At 39.2% G+C, this 27,169-nt stretch overlaps 1 protein-coding gene across 1 annotated transcript in view; it reads left to right on the top strand.

Annotated features, from left to right (window-relative positions):
• Positions 1 to 27,169, top strand: part of zfhx3 (zinc finger homeobox 3) — a 452,533-nt gene that overhangs the window by 365,969 nt on the left and 59,395 nt on the right. Inside the window, exon 5 of the mRNA XM_041191401.1 lies at positions 22,226 to 22,333. Within this exon, the coding sequence (XP_041047335.1) occupies positions 22,226 to 22,333 (108 nt within the window). The remainder of the gene's footprint in view (positions 1 to 22,225; positions 22,334 to 27,169) is intronic.

Below are 27,169 nucleotides of genomic sequence, written 5' to 3'. Positions count from 1 at the left end.
ATTAACAAATCTTAACAAAAATTGACAAGTCAGAATTTGTTAATGAGAGCACCCTGCAAAATGAAAAATCAGTATCCTGAATCTGAGCAAGATTCCTCACAATCTCCTGCCATGTGATCTGTGAAACCCACAGGAAAATAACATAGGTGACTAATTTCAATCATTCATGCTATTTTTCCACGTGCTGTGCCAATCTCCAGCCAAGGTTATGGCAGGAGATGAAGAACATTGGCCCAATACTAAGTGGTGATTAAAAAATGGTCTACTTGGAGCAGAAATGATGGTGATAATTCATCCGTTTGTGTGAAGTCCAAATATGAGTTATCACAAAAAATTAACGTGATAGCATTAAGAAAGTCCTAGCATCATAGCATCCCTCGAAGCACAATGACTGCAACGTAGGTCAACATGCAAGCAATTTTAAGCTCAAACTCATACATTGAGCTCATGATGTCTGGCACAAATTAATTTGAATTATTTTTGGTGATAATGGATGATGGAAGAATGTTAGTCAGTTACTAAGAACACCCTCCTTATCTTTGAATGGTCCCATTTGGTTTTTTAATGTCCACCTGAAAAGACAGACACACCTGTTGGTTTAAAGTCTTATCCAAAGGATGGTACTTCTGATGCTGCAGCACTGCTTAATTATCAGTCTCAATGATGGGGTGAAGTCCAGAATTGAACCCATAACTTTTTGATTTAAGGGTAGGAGTGCTACTCACTTGATTAAGGCAAAAATATGTTCATTTGTTGCATTTTTGTTACTTGTAATTTTTTAGACTTGGTAGTATTTTTGAACGACCTACTGAAACGTCAACATCTCTTTTCCGACCAGATGTTTGATGGCTGGTTGTGTCTGATAGCAGTCTGAGGAGTTTTCAGAGTTTGATTTGTTATTACATAGAGGGGATCTTAAATTGAGAGTTGTTCATGTCCATCAGAAAAATTAGAGCCAAGCGAAACAAGATAGAAGCAAACATAGGGATCAGGTTTGAAAGGCAGAGGGTACTTCCAAGGCTTTCATGAGCTTTCAAAGCACTGAGAATGGTGCAAGCAGCTGACACTTCAGGTCACTAACCAGTCTGAAGGGCAATACTTATTTTTACTCCTTAGTGGAACTGACTGAGGATCTCTTTGCAACAAAACTGCAGAAGTTGAAACTAGCAACAAAACATTCAACTTTATGCCATGAATAAGTAAAAGAGGATAAGTAACTGGCAGAGTTGCCAATTTTTTACCCTAGGAACCAGAATATTATACTGTACATAGTTTTTTTTCAATGAGAGTCATGCCACCTGGCAAATTGACTCTGTAATACTTTCAGATTTGGAGAAAGTAGAATCCGGCATTTGTCCATAAACATGCACAGGTTTCAGTTTACCTGTATCGCAATGCGGATGGTATTTCTTGTAAAGCGGCAACACCTTTGATTCTTGTTTAACGTTAAAACTTTCAGGGTTGGCTGAAACCTGGGTATTTTCTACATCTTAAAAATTTAAACTTATAAAGATGTGAAGCTGAAATGGGGTAAAACTTTGTCAAATCCCAGAGTGCCAATAGTTCAGTTGTAGTTCTATTGTATGTACATTTTACATTATAGCGTTGTTGAAATTGTTTTGCAACACTATAGAATGCCAACCTCAACTGTCCTGGAAGAGATAGAGAATATTTCACTTTTGACCCTGAACAGATAAGCGTGGGCTTTAGCTACACCTTGGCTGGGTTCAATGGGCAGTAATCTAACTGCAAAACAATCCCGCCTGAATAAGTGATCCCAGGAGATAGTGTTTATCATCAGGTAGTTACAGTTCTGGAATTGAGATCGATTGTGAAAGTAGTCATTGTATTTTTTTATACTGAGCCTGTTGCCGATAATTAACATAGGAGTAGTGGATAATGGCACAATAATCCAGTCTCCAAAGCACATTTGCTTCTTATTTTTAAATTTAAAACGATGAAGAAATCAAATGTGATTCTTTTTTTGAACAGTCATTGTTCCACAACATTTTACTGTCCACAGTGGAATCTGGCATGATGTTTAAAACCTAGGGCAGGATTTGGGGTTTTGGGTCAGGACAGCGATGTCAAGATTTAAATGGGGGTCCCAACCCTGAACTATGATCGAAACAGTCACTTGGCAGTGACTTTCCTTGAATTTCCCAATTATTGGCCAGAGGGCATGCGTGGTGTAACGAGCTTGTGAAGCTGGAGGGCTAATAGGAGGCCCTCCAGCATGGAAGGAGCTGCAGCCTGCCTTTGCAGGTAAGGGAGAAAGAAGGTGCCTGATAATTAACCTTAATTGGTTTTTAATTTACCTTAATTGGCTACCCAATACTTCTGGTAACCCTTCTGCCCCCAATCCCACCTCTGGGAAAATGGCTTGGGGGAGGGATGGTGCCGGCATTCTGCTTGTGGCATGAAAAATTACACACCTGCTCATCTGCCTCTGTCCTCATTCCCATCTTGGGGTGAAAAGCCTGCCCCTGATGTCCCAAACAGAAATATTTTCACCGTTGCAATCGTTTTTCCTATTGCTCACACAACTTTAATTGCTGTCCCTTTCACAGTGAGGTTTTTCTTTATTGATCTTGCCTTGATTTCTGCCTGGTTTACCTGTAACCTCAACACTGCTCCTTGAGTTGCTTGCCGCACAGTAGTCTGGCACAATGAGCAGTGTCGTTCTTTCAGTTATGTTCAAAGTGTTATTACTGTGGTGGCCAGAGTAAGCTAGGAAGCCAGGCTGCATTTGATTACTTCATTACAGGCACTTTCATTGACTTTGCGGTGCTGAGCTGATGAACTGGGACTGGGGACAAGTGCACCTAATTGAAAGAAATAAATTCTTATCACAGGTGGCACAAAACGCTTGGCTCTGTTTAAAAAGGGACATCGAGGATTGGGTTATTGAAGCAACAGTTCAACTTGTTTTACAGACACCCTGCAATTTCTCTTCATTGTGCTGAAACAAAATTCCATCTTTTATATACTAGAACAATCAAAAAAGGAGCATCCTAACTTATGTATGTTTTAGTTTCTTTGTTACAGCAGTCAAATAATTAGATATCTCATTTATCTTACCATTGCAAAAAGGCATTTCATGAAATTCCATCCAGTTCAATTATTTTGTGCTCTAAATAATTATTGTTTTAAAAAGTGATAATTTTGTATTTTTGTTCATTACACAAAAACGAACGTAATCTTGAAACATCTTAGATGGGGCCAAAGTGGCATGACTGTATTGCCTTTAATCAAGTGTCCTAGCAGAGGTGATGTAGCCAATTTTTTATGTTTCTGAGAGATTGGACTTTGACTTCGGAGAGACAGCCAACTGAGAATCATTGAATTTCAGTTTGAAACCACCTGTGTTTCCTTGGAGGTAATGATGACTTACAAAGTCACAGGATGTCGCAGCAAAACAATCCAAATAGTAGGGTTTTCTTATAATGTCTCCAATGTCATAGAAACCACCAAAGTGAATTGGCAAAAGTGTCCAATTTTCAATTTCCATTCATTTGTCTCCATTTACATTTTTGTTCTGCACAAAGTCAGGATAATTCTTCAAGAGTGCAGCATCTTAGGTGTGCTTCTTTACTGAGCAGCTGTTTTGGTTAAGACAAAAATTGGAAAAAGCTACTTTTCATGAATAACTTAATGGTAACAGCAAGCTTTCTGTTAGAAAATCCTGCTTCTTTGCCTCTGAAACAAGAATGTTGCCCCGTAACATTCAATTTGTAGCATTTCCTGTCTATTTAAAAATCTATAGCATAATAAATATCGCTCCCATCAATTTCATAATTATTTCACCCTGTTTTGCAACTTTTGAAAGACCTTTTGACAAATTGTTTGGATTTTATTGCAACCATCCATTTGGTTATGATCCCTTACATTTGAATTTGCCCAAGCTCTACAGTTCATTTGATTTTGAATGTGTAAAACTGACTCAAACTTGACAGTTTGCCAATTGGGGAAAGCTGCTGCAAATGTGTGCAGTTATAAGGTTGTCTTTTGTATTAAAAGTAGCTCTACAATGGCAGCTAAAAAAAAAAGTGCTACATCCACCACAGACATGGAAGGCAGCTTTTGGTCACTTAGCATTCTAATGAGTCCATATAAAAATCTTAAGGAAAAGGGGAGCTTTTCAGCTTTTAATGAAAAATTGTGCAGGGTTGAAGCTTTTCTCCTGCAAAATAACAGATAATGATAAGCACATTTGTATAGCACAGCACAGTTCCCTCTTTCAAAAAAAAAACTACGTAAGTGATGTATATATTTAATTGTTTGCACAATGGCTACCTCCGATTATGTGGCTGAGGCAAGCACACGAATGAATGTCATGAACAGGAAAATTGTAAGAATTGAAGAGCATGCACTTGACATCAGCGACCTCGCTGGGATAGATAAATGCAGCATACTAAGGACTGAAATTGCAGTCAGTTCAGATTATTTTTTTCCAGGGAAGTCTTTGTTGAATAGAGGAAGCTTGAATTCTTCCTCTGCTGAAATGATTATCAGTAGTAGTGGTGGAGGGTGGGGTGGGGGGTGTGGGAGGTGGAATAGAGAAGAGAGTGGAAATGCAATTACTCAGATCCTTCCACCCCTCTGAAGCAAGACAGATTTAAACATGTTGGCTCATTACGCTACTCAATTTCCTGTTAGACACTGGGCTTAAGCTATTTTACCTTCTCTAAAATGCCTTGTAGACTTTTCACAGACTAGGAAAAATTCCAAATAAAATAATATAATTAGGTATTAAAAGTATGCCTTTTAAAATGTGTTGTGTGAAATTTCAAGGCTTTAGTAAGAAACAATACAACATATATAAGAGAGTGCATACTCCTGTAATTTACTATGAAGCCCTGTTTCATAAATCTGATATACCTCCACACACAAAGTCGTAAAATCTATGGCATCTTTGTCCTGTGTTAATTCCTCACACAAACTAACGAACTGTGGTACCTCAACTGTAAATAATAAATGAAGGGAAATTCACACCTTATATGTTATGAACAACAATGGTTAACCATCAGTGATTTGCAAGATCATTAAGGGGTTCAGGTTTGAGCTTCCTTCTGACTATTCATAGCATTTGAATCCTTTGATTACATTTCTACTTCTTAATTAAGTGAGAGGTGTCCTGTACTATCTGCTTAAATTCTGATTTTTGAAAATATCTAACATTCACAAATATTTTTCACAATTTCAATTTACACGGATTTTTTTTAAAATTACAAATAAAAGCACAGTCTGGCTTCGCAGTCAAAAACAGGATCTGCTATTCATTTGCCACATCTGAAGTTTGATCAACTTTCAGCTGCTCTTCCATATTGATTCACAAAACAAAGACTTTGACCCATGGAATGATTTTAATTAGATGTCTTGAGGTGTGAAAATATCAGGTGCGCATGGTTTGTGTCACATTTACGTACAAAGAATACGCTTATATTTGTGCCACGACTAGATGCATGTGTGTAACTGGCCTGAAAAATAACATGAGTGGGCAAATTACTGTTCATTCTAATTTTGATTTTGTGATGATCAACCAGGCTACAGTAATAATTTTAAGAAATAGAAACTGGTTTACTTTCCATCCAGCCCATTGACCCAAATCCTCTAATCCATGTTATGAATAACCTGTCTCTGTGTTTTGGGAAATCAAATTTTTTTTGTCTGTGTGTCGATGTGCAATTTTAATATGAAAAGAAGAGCCATGTCACCTACTTGTTTTGCTGTTAGTTATGGCTGAGGTTTACAAATGACCTTGGGGTAGCAGCGCTTGGTCTTGCAGAATCATAACAAGGAGGTGTCTGTGCCTTTTCTGCTTGATGAATATTCCTACCACTTCAGGCATGCTGTTATTGTAGGAGATGGAAGCTTTGCAGAAGTGAAGTGCAGAATGCAATTAGCCAGTCTTGTTTTTGCACTGTGACCCGGAATGTATTCAGCCATTCTAGACAGTAAACACATCAGTTAACTTAAATGGAACTGCGAGAAAGAGAGAAAAAAAATACATGCATGCTACAAAGAAATCGCCATATTAGACTTTTTGAAGTTAAAGCATGCCAGATAACAGCCAATCAATCTAACAGTTTTGCTTAAGAAATGATTGTTTGCTCTATGCTGCCTGCTATACATTTTATTGGCTAATCGAATAAGAATTCAGCATAATAATTGTTTAAGCAACAGGTTTAAAAATTAAGAGAAATATGCTTCAGATTATTTAGTTTGAAAAATGAACTAGAGGCACATAATTATTCTTTGTATTAGAGCAGGTTATTTTCCTTTTTATAGAATAATAATGGTTGCACTGCTGGTATTTTAATAGCACATCCACGTTTCATTCTCTGTCCAAGGTTGTTTTTGTTGATTGAAAACATGGCGCTTTTATCAAATTAAGAAAAATAAAATTGCATCAAATTTTAATGTTTTGTCATTGGCCACAATGTTAAATATGCTGAATTATAATTATTAAAGGTAAACCCAGCAAAGTGAACCACTCATTGTAAAATAATATATGATAGGGTTGCTGCCAAATTGGATTATTTTAAACAACTCCAATGTTGGCAATGAGATTTGCTTTAGGCAACCTGATCTTCTGAGTCAACATATATTTGCATACTGTAATAAAAACAGAAAGCACTAAAAAAACTCTGCTGGCCTGGCAGCATCCGTGGAGAGAGAAACAGAGTTAAAGTTTTGAGTCCAAGTGATTCTCCTTCAAAACTCTTCTTTCAGAACCTTATATCCAAATAATGAGGTCAGTATGTAGTGAGGAGACTGCTTCAGTAGACCAGAATGGGATCGAAGAAGAGCCATATTTGACTTGAAGCATTAACTCATTTTCTCTCTCCACAGATGTTCCCAGAGCTGCTATGTGTTTCCAGCCACTTTGTTTTTATTTCAGATTTCCAGCATCAGCAGTATTTTGCTTTTATTTTATTGCTTATATTTTCATACTCTCAATTTCGCAGTTGGCGTGCATCAATATAGGAGTGGATGACTATTGTTTTTTTTAAATTTCTGGTACATTTACATCCTCATTTTTTTCCCTTTTCATCTATGGCATTTGTTGCTGTTTTCTATTTAGGGCGCTAGTTTATTTATCCAGTCAGTCCCTGGCATTCAAATGAGAGGGCAACATGCAGTGTGTGACTCAGTCATGTTGGTCTACGCGGGCAGCTATGCTTTCAATCCTTTTTGGTCTGCTTGGGGGTCAGGAAGGAATGTATGTATCATGTACAATCCCTGGTGGTCTTTTGGTTAGAAAGGAGTATGCATCCGATCCTTCAGGGTGGGTGGGAAATCCCTCGTGATCCCATTCTGGTCTATTGAAAGAAGTCTCCTCACTTGTGCACTGACCTCATTATTTAGATTTGAGATTCTGAATGTTGCACCTTCAATATCGAAAGTCTGAATGCATCCAAATGCAGTCCTACTGCACAGTGTGGGGGGAGGGGGCAAGAGCAGCTTGTTGAAAGAGTTTCTTGGTGTGCTGAGGATTCCACATAATAAATTGGCTCTCTTTGTTATTTGTGGCCAATTAATATAGAACGTACATTGAACTGGAAACCTTTCATATGCAGCAGGGCACAGATTTTCAAAATAAATTGCTTATATCCAGAACAGGTTTACATATAACAGGACTGGATATGCAGGCACCCTGTAACAAATTAGGACTTGGTGAAAATGTGCTTATCTCAGGAATTTCCTTAGATAAGATTTGCATATAAATGGCTTGAAGTGTATATCCATATACACTGTATATAAAAAAACGTAAAACATCATGAATAAATAATTATTCAAATGATTAAAATTATAAAGGACCATTTGTGGCATAGTGAAACTTGATTATTATACTCAAATTGTAAAAAAATGAGTCATTTCTTATTAATTCTGACATAAATGAGCCTGTTTATACCATAGTGGAACCCAATTTAATGTCTGGATTAAAAGTATCTTGAAAATAGCCTGAATTTAACTTACAAACCTGCTTAAATTTTTCACATCGAATTTTGTTGTGAGTGAACCTGTCATGGCCATCCTTTAGCTTGTAAATAACCCTGAAGTTTGCGTTAATCTTTCTGCTCTCACTCATTCTCTTATCTTTGTTACAGCCCTTTCTGTCTCATTCAATTGTTACCTCATTTTAGCACATTGTATGGAAACTGCTTGTTTTCTTCAATTGTTTTCTTAAACTATTTTTCAGCTGCTTTATCCTGGATTATTCTATTTAGAAATCAGTTTATGTCCTCATCTAATTGATGTTACACATTTGATGTTACACATTTGTCATGTCAGGTGTGATGTTAAAAAAAAGGACCTTGCAGTGTCATAGTATCTGACCACATTTTAGTTCTTGTTCTCTGTGTAAACGCATTTCCTTATTTTGATAGAAAAGTGTTTAACTTAGAATCCTGAAATAATCATTTAGATAAGGTTTTTTAAATTGAGAATCCTAAGTGAAGGACCAAATTTTTTTACTTGTTCATGGGATGTGGGCTTTGCTGGCAAAGGCAACACTTATTGCACATCCCTAAACGCTCTTGAGAAGGCAGTGGCGATCCACCACCTTGAACTGCTGCAATCTGTGTTGCGTAGTTATACCCACAGAGCTGTTAGGCAGGGAGGTCCATGCTTTCGAACGAACAACGATGAAGGAATGGCAATGTACTTCCAAGTCAGGATGTTGCACAAATTGGAGGGGAACTTGCAGGTGGTGATGTTCCTATGCACCTGCTGCCCTTAGCCTTCTAGGGATAGACGTCACGTTTGGAAGGTGCTGTCAAAGAAACCTTGATGAGCTACTGCAATGTATCTTGTAGATGGTACACACTGCAGCTACAGTGCCTGGGTGGTGGAGATAATGAATGCTTGAGGTGATGGAGGGGTGCCAGTCAAACAGACTGCTTTGTCCCAAATTGTATGAAGCTTCATGAGTGTTGCTGAAGTTGCAGTCATCCAAGCAAATTGAGATTATTTTTGTCACACTCCTCACTTATGCCTTGTAGATGGTGGAAAAAGTTTGGGGAGTCAGGAAGCAAGTTACTCACTATAGAACATCCAACCTCTGACCTGCTCATATAGCCACAGTTTTTATGTGGCTGGTCTAGTTAAGTTTCTGGTCAATGTTGATGGTGGGGGATTCAATGATGGCACTGCTGTTGAACATTGAGCAAAGGTAATTAGACTTTTTCTTGTTGGAAATGGTCATTACTTGGCATTTATGTAATTCGAATGTTGCTTGTCAGCCTGGGCCTCAATGTTCTCCGTGTCTTGCTGCATGTGGGCATGGACTGCTTTGCTACTGCATATCTCAGGATAATCTAGATTTAAAACAGTAACCTGCATTCAACATAACAAAAATGTCTAAAGCTTTGGAAGCATGAGGAGGAAAAGAAACGAGCACTGAAGCCTGCATAAAGGCACAGATATCCAGTTCTTCCTCGGCCAGCTGAATTTCTTAAGTATAAATGAGTCTAGACTGAAGAACCCACAAAGTCATTGCAGGCTCATGAAATCTGCTTCTGCAGCAACATTGTCTGATTGAGGTAACGGTTTCAGTGAAGTGCATATGTAGAACTGGTCCCATATATCCTGGTTCTCCACATTTCACTTTGTGGCTACAGAGCTTACATTGCAAGCAGGTGACTAATATGTGGAGATTACTCTTCTGAAGGACACCAGGACCTGAAGTGCAAAAGCAAAGTAACCTTTGGTTTTGTGGACTGTGGCTGTTTCCAGTTTCCATCATACATCTCTCATGCAGCCAGTACCAGCCTCCAAGTAAATTTTACAGATTTGGGAAGAAACACATCTTTCTAGCCACTAATCTTTAGTTAATTTAGGGTTTTTATCAGCTACATGTTACAGCATGTTGGGAGCTAGCGGCACTAGCAAGGGAAAAAAGCGGCTTTAAACACTCAGGAAAGAAAATAGGATAAGCCAAGATTTTAGTGGTTAGGTGTGAGCCAGTTTTAAAATTTTATAGATTGTAGAATGTAAGAAAGTCTGAGGGAGTTAAGAAGCCCCATAATTTATTTTTTATGGGGTGGGGGGGTTGCGTGGGGAGACAGTGAGGCAGAACAACGTTTATTGTAATCCCCTTTATTATAACCCCTGGAGGATAAAGTTACTGTGATGAAGTGCAGAGACTAGCAAATTGACACCTTTCCTTAGAAAGGCTTGAAAACTGCAGTACCAGACTGCTGAGCTTGTTACTGGAAGAAGACCAAAAGCACCGTTCCTGGCTGAAATCTATGGCCACTCTCTCAAATTTGACTTGAGGGAAAATTGTCCCAGTTGGGAAAGGAATGTGTTACCCTCTGCATCACTGAAGCCTGTCTCCTGGCTATTGAGGAAGAAGCAGTGTTAACAGTACCTATTTTACAAGTTCACAGAATAGACCCTCGCATGATTGAAGAGGAAAAATAGAAGAGGGGCAACTTAAAATATTAAAAATGACAGTAATTGTGCTCTGTAGCTTAACTTGATTTCCATTTTGCTGATTCTCCTGAAAGAATTGATAACCTGATGAAGGGATGATTAAAACTCTGATACCTTCTATGCAGTAAGTCACAAAAAAAAAACACATTTGTCTCAGAAGGAAGAAGATTTTTCAACCAAAAGTAGTATCTTAGTTTATTATTAGAAAAATCCTATCAGATAAGTCACCGTCGCTTCTCTGGAAAGAGTATACTTGGGAGGCAGGGCTGCAACTTGAGAGTTATTTTAATTTTCTTGAGCTCTTTTTCTTTTTTCATTTGGTTGCCATATCAGAGCAACATGAGGAAGATTTTGCAGAGTGTAAATACTAGAGTTTGAAAGGAAAATGGTAATTTAACCCTTTGGGGACTGTAGGACTTTTACTTTATATCTCTTGAATGATGCATCTTTGTTTTACTCTGGCTGCGCAGGGCAGTAAGTGATGTGACCTTTCGCATAACCTTTTGAAGGGGCAATTGGTAAGCTTAGAGTGTGCTCAGGTACTCACCCAGCTGGTTCTGAAAATACCACATTGGCTTCCCAGAAGATTCCCTGCTGCAGTAGAAATTATATGTGCCGCAGCCCCAACTTCAATTCAGAATTTGAGTTTTTGAATGGAAATACTATTTTTATTTTACAGTAAAATATGTCCCCATATTCCTCTATGTACAAAAAGTGTCACCATGGTGACAATTAGGATTGTTATATGCTGCAACTCTTCAAGCTTTCTTAGAAAATGTAGCAAGTTTTTATGAAATTATGTCCTGTTTGAACGCTGAGATCTGACTTTGGATTTGATGCCATCTTGGTGCCAGGTTCTCAGTTTGGGCCTCAACTGCATTGGAGGGGTAGGTGAGGTTGGCAGCACTGCATTTGACCAAATTAGTTCAGAGATACTGAGAAATGTAAGAATTAAGATGAATTTTAAAGCTGTGATGAAGTAACAATAATAGCTGCCAGGTTCTTTTTCTCAGTAATTATTGCAAAATCATAAAAATGAGTATAAAGAATGCATATAAGGATTACAACATTTGCAAACAGGGAAAGTGTTCTTATGTGTGTTTCTATCAAAAGTAGACTCAGTAATAAAAACAGAAAATGCTGGAAAAACTCAACAGGCCTGACAGCATCTGTGGAGAGAGAAACAGAGTTAATGTTTCAAGTCTGTATGACCCTTCAACCTGTATGACCCTTGATGCTGTCAGGCCTGCTGAGTTTTTCCAGCGTTTTCTATTTTTATTTCAGATTTCCAACATTCGCAGTATTTTGCTTTTAGGCTCAAGTGATATATGATTTGGCTTGTCACTATTGTCCTTGTGTATCGAATCTGTCTTCACTTTGGCAAGGCTCTACGCACAGACATCATATGCTGTTTAATTAATACTCCAGTGTTCTTAATCTTCACCTTCTCGTAACACATTCTCAAGTGCAAACTTCAATGCCTAACATCATTGAATAATCAATACAGTGAAATAGTGAATATCTTAAAGGAGAATCATTGGTTCCCTGTGAATGGCAATACAGGATTAAAGACTGCTGCATAATCAGAATCTAGTCTCTATTGCATTGATGCTGGTGGTATACAGTAGGTTACCTTTGTAAGGATCCAATGGGAGGATGTGTCAGAGAATCAGGTGCTAAGGTTAGTATCAAACATTCCCAATTTTCTCATCATTAAAATTAAAACGATGAGAAAGTGGAAGATCACAAGTCAGATGCGTTCACCTCCACATTTCATTCTCTGATCTGCAGAAAGGCTCCAGACCACCACATTTATCATAAAGCTTTGGAGGAAAACAGAATTTTTTCCATTTTCTCTCTTTCAGTTTTCTCCCCTTTTCTCCTAAAGACAGTTGTGAGGGCTGCAGTTTCATGTGTGTATTTGTGATGTGCAATTGTCAGTAAATTCTGATTATAGAGGGAATCACAATTGCACCAGGGAGGTCACAAGCTAGCTATTGAAAGTGATAATCCTGGCTGTTTTATTCCACTTTCTAGTTTGGGGTTGTTGAGGGGAACTGTAACTCACCAAATTCTGCTTCGGTTAACTCCAGCTGATTCAACAAAGGCCAAAAATTGAACTACCAACCTTCCAATCTAAATTTCTCAGTGCTGCACTAATACAAGGCTTTACATACTGGGCCATCACGGAAACCTAGAATTTTCATTTCTTCAAATGGATCTTTCTATTGTAATCCCGCAGACATGTTCTGGCGAAGTGGCAAATCCTCATGGATGTTACAGTGATTAATAGATTGGACTCTAATTCTAACCCAGACACAACAATTTCTTTCCAATTATTCCTAACACTTCACAGAGGATATCTGGACAAATGCGCCCCTTTGTGACAACAGAGCAATCAGTTATTACTGTATGGCGCATATACTTAGAATTTCACCATCCTTGGGACACTTTAGCGTTAAACGAATGCTATATAGACCAACAAAACCAATACCATGTTTAAGAATGCAGAATAATGAGCAAGAACATGCTGGGAAAATAAGAGCAAGATCAGTGCGCGCACTGTTATCAGTATGTAAATTGTCCAACAATTTACAGTGACGAAAAGATACACCATGATTTGGGAATTGCCGTAAATTGCTGGGTGATTTGCACTGCACCACCGTTAGCCTTGCAAATCAAGAGCTCACCCCGAACCTCCCTATGAGTTTCAAGAAATTGCATTATGAAAGAGAATTAAACCCTCTGCAGAAACAAATCTCTCAATCCAGTTTGCATTTCCCCCTGTGTTTCTCTTTTTGTGTCTAGTTTGACTCTAATTCACTCCATTACCTTTTCTGTCACTCCTGGTTCCTTCTCTTTAGTTAACAAGATAGTTGGTTAGATCCCTTGGTTCACCAAAGTCACAGCCGCCCCTTGACCTAGGTGTGCCATTTATCAGCTTGCACTTCCAGCAATTGGTGGTGCAAAAGTTTGTGGAGCTGGACAGTGAGAAAATAGATCTAAAACAGATTACACCATGAGATGCTCTGCTCAGGCAAACTATGGGCCATTCTTGCATTACTGATGAAGGTTGTGTTTTAAAAAAAATGTGATCCGGTAAAAACAGTTTCTAGGACGGCTTGTCCTCTTTGTTAGTTGTTTATTGAGTGTATGCTTTGCAATTAAAATCTGTTTGTGATGGACTACATCTACAGGGGATGAGCTATTAGCAAAGGGATCTGACAGTTTCAGGTTGGTGATTTTTATTCCAAATGAAAAATCAATATGTTTTCTGGGTTATACATATTCAGAATGGGCTGATATTTCCATCATAATGGAAAATAGGTGTCCTGTTACTTCCTCTCTTGCCATATCTGTACCATTGCATTTTCCAATCCACTGGTGAATATTTCAACATGATTTGATTGCAGTTCATGACAGCATTAATGTCCTCGGCCCTAACCACACTTCAAGTAGCTGAGCAATGTCAGCTGTTGGCTAGTGTTTCACACATTGTGTAGAAAATAGCCTGCAGGAAGAGATAGCCGCCTTCTAGCCTTGGTCGAAAAAACTATCAGCTTTGCGTGTTGTATCTGTGGGGCTGTAAGGGTACACCCTGGCTACTTAAACCAGTGTCACAGTGATGAGAATTTGTTTTCCAAATGTTCTGTTGTTTGAAATCCATGCATCCATAGGTTTTTGCTATAGATTCCAACTTGTCCTCAAACTTTGATATAAAAACCCAAAGTGCTGGAAATACTCAGCAGATCTTGAAACATCTGTGTGGAGAGAAGCAGAGTTGATCTTTCAGGTCAATTACCTTTCATCAGAACTGGGGAAAAAAATTTAAGATGTGATAGGACTTAGGCAAATGAAAAAGAGCAAAAGAGAAAGTCTATGATAGGATGGAAGGCAGCAGAGATTAAATGACAAAAGTGTTCATGGTGCAAGACCAAAGGGAGTGGTAATGGAGCAATTAAAGAAACAACAGGCGTATCACGGAGGAGATGGTGAACAGCATTATCATGAGCAACTGCTGGCTAAAAACAAAGAAAGGGGGAGAAAAAGAGAGGAAAAATTAGAGTAACCAAAACTGTAAAAAAAGGAATCAAAGTGGGGGCAGAGGTTACTATCTGATATTGTTGATCTCATTGGGCAGCATTTTCCGGTCGGTGAGCGGGGCAGGGCCCACTCGCCGACACGTAAGATGATGCAGGATGACATCAGGCATGTGTCCCGATGTCACCCCCGCGTCATTTAGATTTTAAGTTCGGACTCGGCTGTGCACCTGCCGAACTGTCAGCGGCCTATTATGGCCATTAAAAAACTAATTAATGAACTTAATGGGCCTGCCCGTCCAACCAAGGTTGGCGGGCAGGCAAGGAGGCCAGTCGGCCTTCGGATAATGCATGAAACCTGATCCATGGTTGGGATGAGGTTTCATGTAAGATTTAAAATTTCACGAAAATTTTTTAATTAATGGACATGTCCCATCTCATGTGACGGTTTCATATGAGGGGACATGTCTCAAAGTTTCTTCCGTCTTTAATTAGGTTTTTAAAAGTAACGCACATGTGCTAAAGAGTGGATTCCCGGCTCAGGGAATCCGCACCCCCCTCCCCCGCCCGCACAGGGAACGCATGGCGCTTCCAGGAGGACATCATGCTGGGTGGCCCAATTAAGGTCCGCCCACGCAAAATAACTGGGGACGCCGTTCGGGAACCCGCCCGTTCATGCCCACTCATGCCCGCTCCTGCTCAACGCACCCCCCCCGATGGGGGGAGAATGCTGCCCATTATTGAGCCCAGAAGGCTATAAAGTGCCTAATCGAAAGAGGAGGTTCTGTTCCTCAAGCTCAGGTTGAGCTTCATTGGAACACTGCAGGAAATCGAGAACGGAAAGGTCAGAGTGGGAACAAGGTGGAGAATTAAAATGACAGGTGAATTTTGATACCTGCCTTTTGTGGGGTGCATCTCAATATAATATTAATATAAACCTTCACAAAATTTCCTCCAAAGTAATCTCAGTATTCATTGCACAACATAAAATGCAGCCTCCATGCCCATTGTCTTCCTTGGAAGTCTCTTGCAATGCAAGGAAAAGGGCTGTCGTACTCTTGCATCTTTTCTTACTATTAAGCAGCCTCCTCTTTTATTGCCACCTTTATTCTTTCATCTCGTGCATCACATACTCAGAATCCTATGGTGACGGGCGGACAAGCGATATTCTCCTAGCCCTTGGCAACTGGCCAGATGGAGGCCTGTGAGAGGAGCTGGTTGGGGGCTGAGGGCGCTCACCTTTCCAATTTTTTTCCCTCCGTGCTGGAAACCACCCCATGTCTGCTGGTTACATTCATCTGTTTAAAATATACTCTCATCTATTGAGGCCGTTTTATATTTTCCTTTTCAACCCTGGTTTGAAGTCTTCAGTTCATTTGGATGAGTTTTGTTTATTGTCTATTCCAGCTTGCATTCCACATGGATGAAAAAATCCTATTTAAAAAGAGGAAGCTTGAACTCCAACTGATACCATTTTCCTTTTTAGTTTTGTGCGGGTTTCAGTCCTGATGAAAGACTTCAGATTGGCTGGATTTGTGAGTGGAGAGATATAAACCAAAAATGCCGGAAATCTGAAATAGCAACATCTGGAAATGCAGGAGCATCTGCAGCAGAAAAGACTGGTTCATCTACTTGCTGTGCATTTTCTGTTTTTATTTCCCATTCACAGGGACCTGCTGGAAAATGACTCATTTAGCTTGATCTCACAATTTCTGAATTGTAGTCAACTAGCTCATTCCTTTATGGAATTCGCTGGCAGACCTTATTATTCACTAAGTTACGTGCCAAAGTTCGCAAGCAGTGCAACATGAATTCAACCTTAGTCAACAGCATCCCAAATTAATTAAATACCTTAATATTTTTTTAAAAATGCCAGTTTATGCAATGCTCATGAAGGTTGCCTCTCATCAGATTATTTGGTCTGAGTGTTTTGACAAAATTCCATTTGGTATGCTTACACTGAAATGTCTTGTTTTTGTTCTCTGAGACTTTCCAACGTGTCTGAATAAGTCAGCTGAAAATGTTCTGACTAAGAAAAACAGTAAGGCACTGCGAATAAAGCAGGTACTCTGTGAATTAATGGTAGGAGGATTAGTCAACACAGTGATAAAATTAGGTCACTTAGAAATGTTGGTTTAAAAGAAGAGAACTGTCAACCTTTGAGCATTCTCATCTGTGTTAAGATGCTCTACTTTGACCAAATACTTCAAAGAAATAATCAACAATTTCTAGTCACTTCATTTTTCTGCTTCTCCCTCTTTTACATTTCCTCCTCACACCCTCACTCCCTGCCCTGTCCCCAGTCAGATGACTTGTTCATAAAAACCGTTAAAATCTTACTGCCGCTCTCATTTCAATTTTTGATATGCAAGGGTGACCAAAGGTACAAAAACAAATCAGATAGTGGGGCGAGATTTTAACTAATTTAAAATCTGCCTAGCTGCACAGAGTTAAAATCAGGCTAACACATTTAAATAGATTTTTTGTTATGTTTTGGATTCCTTTCAACAATTCAGTTTGTGATTTAATAAAAAACATTTTCAAAATGATTTTGTGCTAAGGAATTTTGGGGCTGTGGAATGATTTTGTTCCCATTTTGGGCACATGTTGGCAGCATCAAACATTCCTAGGTCAGGTATAACAGAGTCAGATGGAGATTAAACCTCCTGCTACTATGCTTCAATACCATACCTCATCCCCAACCATAGAAGAGGACATTGTGCTACACTAGAGCTACATTTTTTCCACATCCCACACCATTTACGACCTCTCCGAGTGAGTTCGCCAATCCATACCGTATTAGGGACAGTTTTGTTCCTGGGCCCATATGTACTCGGAACTGAATTGAGGCTGTCCAAACCCATTTCATATCGTATTTTTGCAGCCAGCAAAGACTTTCATCCCATTCATCTGAGCTGGTTTTGAACCTACGTTGCCAAGGTGAAATGTCAATGTCTTGCCTGCTGCAGCAGGAGACTTTTCAACTAGCTGTGTGAAAGCTGACCATCTTTTCTATTGTTTTTAAGGCATGCTACTTATTGTGAGACTAAAGCTGCAATTACACTGTGGGTTTAGCATTAATGCAAGGCTGCATTCCCTCAGTGGAAAAGTGGCAGTGTAATTCTGGAGGCCACCAATCATGCTAAAGCCATGAGATGTGAAACTCACCAAGAAGACTAACTCCTGCTGTTTTGAGTTTGAACCTAGTGTAAGATAACTAAGACCAGAGGCATTTGATCATGGTTGCCTTTTTGAATTTTAACACTAATTTATAGACCTTTAAAAATCATACTTATGGGCTGGATTTTCACCTGGATTCCTGACCCCATTCCTGGGGTTTCTAATTTTTGGGAGTGCCTTTTTAAGGATGCAGGCTGGTTCAGGTCGAATCCCACACCCTGAACTCAGGACCTGGCCCACTGCACTGTGTGGATAGGCATGTCCTAGTCCCCTGCAATTTTAATGGAGCCACGTTTTCAATGAGTCGTGGTTCACGGCATCTCAGGGAGGTCATGAGCGGACCTTTTAAAAGATAAATTCAAGAGGACCTCCTCATGCCTCTCCATGCCAAACTCTGCCCCCAACAATCCCTATGGTCCCTCATGCCCCCTTTGCGAAGCTATGGCACTTTCACGCCCATTGACCCACTATATACTATATAGAATCAATGAACCCTATAGTGACAATAAGATGTGTAAAAAAAAAAGCTTTTAAAAAATATTCGATCATAAGTTTCCATTGGCCAAAATCTTCTGCTCGGTGTGCAGGGGCAGGCCCCGCTTGCCAATGTGTAAAATGACACGCGGTGACATCGGGCATGTGTCCCGACTTCACCGCGCATCATTCTGATCTTCTGCACAGTGGGCACACGCCGGAGTCAGCTGCGCGCCTGCCGAACTGTCAAAGGCCTGTTAAGGCCATTAATTATACAGTTAACCCTATTGAGAAAGCTGCCCGTCCAACCTTAAGGTTGGCGGGCAGGCGAAGAGCACAGGCGGCCTTCACATTTCTCACGAAACCTCATCCACGGGTGGGATGAGTTTTCATGAAGGGTTTATTAATTAATTAATTTTTAAAATTAAAATTCATAAACACGTGACACTGTCACATGAGGGGATATGTCTGAATAATTTTATTTTTTTATTTTTAACCATTTTTTTGCACTGAACTTAATCTCCCTGAGGCATGGAGCTACCTCAGGGAGATTTCTGCGCTCTTTCGCACACATGCGCAGGTCCTGACTTACCCTCCTCCGCCACCCGTACAAGTAGTGCTGAGCACTTCTGGGTGCATGTCACGCCGCTGGGTGGGCATTAATTGGCCTGCCCACGTAAAGTGGCAGCGCACAGCCAATCGCACTTGGCAGGTCCTATGGCTGCCTTCGTCCTTTTCCCTGGGTTGGCTGGCCGGGCTCCAACCACAACTGCCCTCCAAAATGAAAATCACCTTGTTGCAGGAACTTCCTCCCGATGGGGGCTGGCTGAGTTGGGAATTTTCCCGACTCCCACTATCAGCCTCAAGAATGAAAATCCCGGCCATATTGTTCTTGATAAGTTGAGGTGTCATTAGTTATGGTTTTAATGTTTTGATTTCGTCTTTTTGTGCTATTTACATTTTCTTGCTGTTCTGCACTCCAGCTGAGATGGTGGGCAGCTGATCCGTTGCCAGGCATTTCCCAGTGCAGATGTAAAGACCTGATGTGAGAGCAGGTTGTGGTGACTGTTAGTCCAGCTTCCCTTCCTTCCCTGGGCAGAAACATCTCATTTTGCTCAACATATGCCCCTTGTTGTACAGCTGAAATTAGGAACTTCAGGAATTGGTGGAACATGAACTCTGGGTCCTGCCACCCCATGGCACACTGCTTCAATGAAGTACTGCTTTTATCTCAATGGACAGTCAAGCAATCTGAGAGTGAATCACTACTGCATTACAAAAGCAACATTTGCAAAATGGCAGGAGGTTTAACTCCATTTTACCAAAGGCAGTCACAAATGAGATTGCACGTGCCTGGTGGAGCAGCTCGCTCTGTATTGCCATTTTTAAGTATAGGGGGACAGGCCATGTCGTAATGACAGTTTTCAACTCGGGGCCCAAATTCACACTTTTTTTTAACATATTGTATTTTCCGATCAACTAGAGTTTTAAATTTGCTTGCGTTTTATGTGTAATGTTCTATCTCTTTTAACCCAGTGAGCTTCTCAGAAAGGCAGTTGTGAATTCATAGAGCTTCCTCATACTCATTAGAGAATGTATTGTCTAAAGCACTCCTGAATCTATGACACAACTCTCCAACCCGTAACACCAGTAATATATTGCTTCATAAAGTACCCCCCTCCTGCACCCTATGTGATGTGCTTCTCAGGCCACTGGTTTGAACCCCCTGTGTATAATGCATTGCTTGCTGTATTCTAGTCTCTAGCTAGTCTTGCTTTGCAGACCCAATAGCACCTACATAAAACTGATGGAAGAGGCAATCAAAAGCTGTAGTGTGAAATATCAGCAGAGATATAAAAATGTTTTAATTGAAACAATGTTGGGTCATCTACAGTCACTGTATGGATCCTCTGATGAAACAATCTGATCATGTTTATACAGGTTAAATCATCTAGGCTGGGGCTGTTGCAGCTGCTAAGTTCTTCGGAACTAATACCAAGAAACCTCAAGAATACCTACTTTCTTTTCTCACCGAACAGCTGGAGAACTTAATGAGCAAAAATCTCAATCAGCTAACCTGACCTGACCTGACCTGACTTTGCATATTGTCCTTAATAAGGACTTACATTAAAGCATTGAAGAAACTGTTCATTCTTTGGGAAGTGGAAGATTGTCATTGTTCTGGGGCCCCCAGTCACTGCTGTTTGTGATTAAGTTGATGTGTAAAGTTTTGCTGTTTGCTGGATTCGGCCCCTTCACAGCATTGGCACAAAGTGCTCATTCACATTTAGATTAGTCTAACAGCTCCAGGGGTCAGTCTAAGGTCAGACTTAGTAATGATGTAAGGAGAGGCATGTCTGGGATTCTTATTTTGAACTGAAACACATACCAGGAACTGTTGAGAAAGATGCACCCAGCAAAAAAAAAGAAAAAAATGAGTCCCAGACCTGTGGGGTACATTCCTTCTTTTTGATACCTTAAAAGTCTGTATTTGTTTTTTATTAAAAAAAAAGTAACTTTCCCTTTCATGCTTGACTTTTATAGTCTTATTTAGTAGGCCCCAATCCTGCAGTTTTGAGTTATTGTATTATTAAAGAGAAAGTTGCTAGGGCCGCAGAATACATTCAAACAGAAAGCACAGTGTTTGCAAAAAAAAATGTAGATGTGTTGCAGCAGTCGGAAGATGTGTGGAGAAGGAGAGGTGCACAAGATCAAAAAAAAATCCGGACTATGCATGAAAGAATCACAGCATGGAAGCCAGCACTCATTGTCTGTGAGCGCACTCCTGCCAGTCGCGCATGTCGTTTCTCATTTTATTACAATAAAAAGGCGCAAGGAGTCTCACTCTGATAACCACAAAGCTTCTTTTTTTTAAAATAGTTTTTTTTTAAAAAAGTGGCAGGAGATCACCCTTGCTTCTGAAGGCACAATTATGAAGCAGTTAAAATCCACAAGTAGAGAAAAGCCTTTTTAATAAGCAATTAATGTTTTGTTTCTCTTTGGAAGGCGAGCTTAGCTATAGTGGTCACAGTGTAATGCAATCAGACTGACTGAAGGGGACTCAGGCCTCAGGAATAATATCTCATTTGGGGTTGATGCATAGATATTTTACAGGCCTGAGCTAAAGATGAAATATAGATGGCAAACTGACCTTTGACCTTCCTGAGTTACTTCATACAGTATTAGCTTTTGATGATATCGGTATGTGGGGTACCTTAGCTTTCTCTCCAAACTTGATTTATTTTTGGTTCCTTTGATCCTTGTTGAGAAAAAAAATTTGGTTTTAAAAACGGCTTTTAAAAAAAACTGGCTGAAGGTAAAATGTTACATCAGTAAAGAAAGTCTTATTAAAAATCAATGTAGCACAGCAGGATAAGAGGTGGTAAAATATCTTTTATATGATGGATCCCATCAAGAGGTAAATGTTCAAGTCGCCACAGGGACTGCCTATTGGAATCCTACACTTAAACTGAGATTTTAATTTGATTAATTGATGTGGTCCAAAACGATGCATGCAGAAAGGATTATAAGATTCTCTTTTTAAAGCACTTTGTTTTTTTTATCAAGCCTGGTATCCAGACACCATGGTGAGGTATATTATTACCATGTGCTCAGGTTGGGGGTTGGGGGCAGGGTGGTGGTGTTCTGGGGAAACAGGTTGACTTTGAACGTCTGCTTGCTTAGGGTGACACCTATAGGTCAGATGTAGAAATGAGTAGACCAACCAAACAATTGTATCCTGGTATATGGTGTGCCTCCCATTTCAGTCTTGTGGTATTAGCTTAATTTGAGCATATTTCAAACCACCTGTTACCCCAAAGTGTTCTGCAGCTTTCTACAGTATACTTAAGTGCAACTACTTCACTGCAATAGTAATAAAATGTCAGTGAAAATGTGTATATTTTAATGCAAGTTGACTGGTTCAGACACAAGCAGGTTGGGTAGTCTGTAGGGCCATCCTCAGCATTTCAGAATGGAACCCTAGCCTATGTGTTACATCTCCATTCTGGCCATCGTCTAGTTTGCTGTCGTCTTCAGATTGCTTGCTTGGAAGTGCACTTCTTAAAAATATTTTCCTCTTCCTCCAGATGAAATCAACGAAGATGTGGAGGGTCCTAATGAGTCCATCCAGGAACCAGAAGATTCTACCAAAGACAAAGACAGTGGGGGTGAGAAGGAACCCAGCAAAGAAACAGGTAGAGCAATATATGCTGCTTGTCATCCAACCTGAATGTTTCCAAATTTATCCAAGGGTTGTTGAGAACCTTTAACAGGAAGTGGTTCAGTGTCTCCAAATGATGTCAGTACACTCTGACAACTATAGAAGTGTGAACATCAAAAAATTCATGTGACAGCCATTATAAGAATGTTTTGTTATTTATTTTGTTTCCTTTCTATGTAGCAACTCCTTATATTTTTTTAAAATGTATTCTTTCATGGGATAAGGACATCACTGGCAAGGCCAGCATTTGTTGCCCATCCCTAATTGCCCTTGAAATGAGTGGCTTGCCTGGCCATTTCATAGGGCAGTTAAGAGTCAACCACGTTGCTGTGGGTCTAGAGCCAGTTGAGGACAGCAGATTTCCTTCCCTAAAGGACATTAGTGAACCAGATGGGTTTTTTATGGCAATCAACAGTAGTTTCATGGTCACCATTACTGAGACTAGCTTTTAATTCCAGATTTTATTCATTAAATTTAAATTCCACGAGCTGTCATGTGAGATTTGAATCCATAACCCCAGAATGTCCCCAGAACATGGCAGAGGAAGTTCAAAAGAAAGCTGAGATCATAAGGATACATAAGCAATGTGAAGCTATTTGGATTGAATTGTGTCTGTTCAAATTTGATCTACTGGGACCCTGAAAGTAGGCATGTTAAGTTGAAACGAACAGAGGAATAAGTGGACATGGCTGAAATAACATAGGTTTGCAAGCTTCAGAGGACTTGGATCCAATACTGTTTGGATTGGGGCTGCCTAATGTGCTCAGTCTTGTATTTGTATCAGGCTATTCTTTATCATGTGGAAGGTACCTGTTAGGCTGCTAGACAACAAGGTGACATTTTACTCTTAAGTTGTCTTTTAGTTCTTTGTATGATATAGATGGAATCATGACCTGTAGGCTTATCCCTGTAGATGTGTTAAGCCCCAGAATGCATACTGCAACTTTCATTAGAGTTATGCTGCGGATAGGGATGGTTATTTCAGCGCATTGTTCTTAATAAAATACTAGGAGCAAAAACATTTAAGTGCTCAAAGAAACTCCTCTCTTTACCTTTCCCCACAAGTAAAACTGGACACAGTAACTCATTTAAGCTCAAAAGTTTCCAGTCCTAAATGCAAATCCATGTATCTTTTATAATTGCTTCTATTTTGAAGATTGGAAATAATCATCCTTAGGGACTCAGCGCGACATCATCATATCACCTGAAAGGGCTACTGGACCAATCATAGCATAATGATGACAGATAGGCACAGTGACATCAAAAAGTATGGAAAACAACCACATTAATTAAAACGATCAGTTATTCATGAAACATTTAAATATTCATCACATTTGAAAAGGGTGCAGAGAAACTATTGCCCTTTTTAAATGTTGTAATTGCATAGTCAATGCAATCTGTAGTGGTCTCAGTAAAAAAAATGTTTTTAAAAAGAATGGCTTCAAATTGAAGGAACATAATGGAAGGAGTTTGGGATTTCATGTAAAGGCAGTTTCCATTAATATTGCCAATCAACTTAAAAATAATTCTTCTGAAATTGGTCTAAAATATTAGCCTGGCATTCTCTGTAATATGGTTGCTTACTTCAGCACCACGCTTCTATTAAATTTCCACTTGTGTCTGGCCTCAATTTGCTATACGAAAAATTATTCTCTGATAACGCAATTTCCATAATAACTAGTTTTTCACACAAAATGCTTTGTGATTGCACAGTAATTCTTTTAGATGAAAATTGCTTTATCAGACCATAAAAATGAATAAAACCTTATTAAAACGATGCATTACTTTAATGAAATGATTTATGAAGTTTTGTGGACATTTAAAGATTAGTGAGAATTATAAAACTAAACAACACCAATCCATAAATGGTCTTTTCACCTGTATGTTATTTTCTATAAAATGAGTCGCAAAAGGCTTACACTTTGGCTTTTTCATTCAACTCAATTTGCTTCAAATAGCCATCTTACAAAAATTTGTATATAATATTCAAGATGTTGCATATTTAAATTTTTTAACACTTTGAGTGCTGAATTTACTCGTGCTTTACATTTCACATGATTTCTTCACCTCTCTTCATGAATAAAACTGTGTATCTGCAATTCTGTGAGATAATATTTGCAGTACCTTTTCAATGTGTGGCTACTTGGTATACCACAATCTGTACTATTTTATCTACAAGTCTATCATTAACAATTCATATAAAGTGGCCAATATGTAATAACCTTACAATTTAATGCGGTGGGAGAAAGAATTTATTGTGCATGTAAATCATTTTGTGCATCAGGTATATGACCCCATAGCATGTTCATTAATGGATAGGTTAGACCACCATACAAGGCTGTAATAAAAGAAAGATTCCAATGAAAACATGAACTGCATTCTGAGGTTGTGTTACAGTCTGAAATTCACCACCTGATTTTACTTTTACACTAGCTAGGGTATTTATACACTTAGGAATGGATACAATGTCCACCAAGATCATTCAGTCCACAAGCATCCACTATAATAGTGTTTCACAGCTGTTAGTGCACACGAGAGGATGAAGAGTGCCTATCAGGAGCTGTAACAAAACCTTCTCTAGTATTTCACATTATGCGACCAGTGATGCATAATTCTTCTCTTTCTGTTACTGGAAAAGCGATGTAATTATAATTTTTCATTACTTTTTCAATACCAGTATCACTTCCATTTCTTGTATATTGGTGGTAAATGTCCAGGCTGTTACAGGTTCAGACTTTGCTATCAAAGGTCACCTGTAGCATACTTACCAGTCGTAAAATCATGATTTTCATCCTTAAGAGACAAACCTCTGTGGAATTAGGATGGACCCAGACTTTCTTCAAGGAATTTTGCAAAAAGCAACATTTACTATGAAATGGAAGTGTATTAAATCCTCCCTATGCTAGAATAAGGCTTTACTCCTTTGAAAGGAAGCAGTTTTTTAATTCATTCTTGGGATGTGGCTAGGCCAGTATTTATTGCCCATCCCTAACTGCCCTTGAGAAGGTGGTGGTGAGCTGCGTTCTTGAACTGCTGCAGCCTATGTGGCATAGGTACACTCACAGTGCTGTTAGGGAGAGAGTTCCAGGATTTTGACCCAGTGACAGTGAAGGAGCAGCGATATATCCCCAAACCAGGATGGTGAATGACTTGGAGGGGAACTTCAAACGGTGGTGTCCCCATGTGTCTGCACTGCTGCCACTGTGCATTGATGGTAGAGGGAATGAATGTTTGTGGACGGGATGCCAGTCAAGCAGGCTGCTTTGTCCTGGATGGTGTCAAGCTTCTTGAGTGTTGTTGGAGCTGCACTCATCCAGGCTAGTGGAGAGTATTCTATCATACTCCTGCCTTGTGACTAAAGCAAAATGGGTAGAATGGAACCATAATGGTCCATGTTTATTTCATATATTTGAGAGCCATTGGGATGTGTTCCATATCTCTACATCAGTGACTTGAGGTTTGTTCAACTATGGAGATTGGGACAATTGTACAAGCATTTAAGGTACTCCAAACTAACTTACAATACCTCTTGCACATGCATTACATAAAACCATATAAGCCCTGAAAAAGCTGAAAATGAGCAGCAAGTCAAATAAATGTCTTTCTTTGTAGCTTCATATAAATACAAAACCTAAAAATAAGTTGAAACTTAACACGGGGCATGGGTTTACAGCTTTAATTCTGTATAACAAGTCATTGGCCTATAAAGCACCAAACAGCTCACCTTTAGCACTGCTATAACACTTAGAGTTGCTGCACTGACATGAGGACATAGGGACAATTTATTTTCTCTGAAGCTACTTGTAAATTGGAATTACATTTTTGTTTTACTTTTGCATTCCAATGAGCTAGGTGACTCAATAATTAACAAGTACTTATATATTTTTTAAGGTTGAAACAGCTCATGGATTTAATACTTAATCTCTGCTCTGGAAGTTTCTGTTACCAAATGTGGAAGCAGCCTCCTTCTTAAAATTAATTTAAGGAATAATAATTTTATATATAATACATGAAAAGTTGTTGAGGCAAGCACATAAGTATTCCCAGTTGATGGAACTATTTATTGAATCTTGCTGCTATTCTGGATTTTTCCATGTTAACTGCATAGAAAAATGCAGAGAGAAGGCCAACATAGCCTTCTTTACAGAGGGTCTCAATGATTCAAATCTAGGTCTTATTCACGCTTATCTGTAAGCCAATGTTTAAAAAATGTAGGTGGATAAATATAGTCCATTATACAATCAGTGTAGAAAATATGAATACCATCAATTGAGTAACAGTTGAGTGGTGTTGCATGTTAGAAGATGTCAAAATAAAGATAATACCTTTCCTGACCAGTTGAACTTAGCCCATGGAATATTACAATTCACCAATTCCTGGCAAAAACTCATTAAGGATGACAAAAATTCCTCTACCCAGTGAGTTCTGGATACTAGCTTGGTGCATAGTAATATAAGAGATAAAATAGAGAGGTAATGACCAGCAACACTGTCATTCCTCTTTGAAAGCAGGTTGCTTTTACATCCTCTCACCTCGTGAATAAGGAGGTGTAATGCTGGAGGAACAAAATTACAAAGAGGCCCTATACCATAATGTATTAACAATAAGCAGCTATCCTTATGGCTGGAGTTGTAAGGAAGGCAGTAGCAGTTTAATGGAAGACTGAAAATAAGTGAGTGAATGATATGAAAAAGGATAATACCAACAATAAACAAGTAGGAAGTAACATTGTCAAATCAATTAATTGTCTGGGTAATAAGAGGGTTCCTTAGAATAAACTGATTCCAAAAGTGTCTAATCATTGTAATGC

The sequence above is a fragment of the Carcharodon carcharias genome, chromosome 7 (assembly GCF_017639515.1).
Source record: "Carcharodon carcharias isolate sCarCar2 chromosome 7, sCarCar2.pri, whole genome shotgun sequence".
In the NCBI taxonomy this organism is placed as follows: Eukaryota; Metazoa; Chordata; class Chondrichthyes; order Lamniformes; family Lamnidae; genus Carcharodon; species Carcharodon carcharias.
This window is presented reverse-complemented; position numbering and strand designations above follow the sequence as displayed.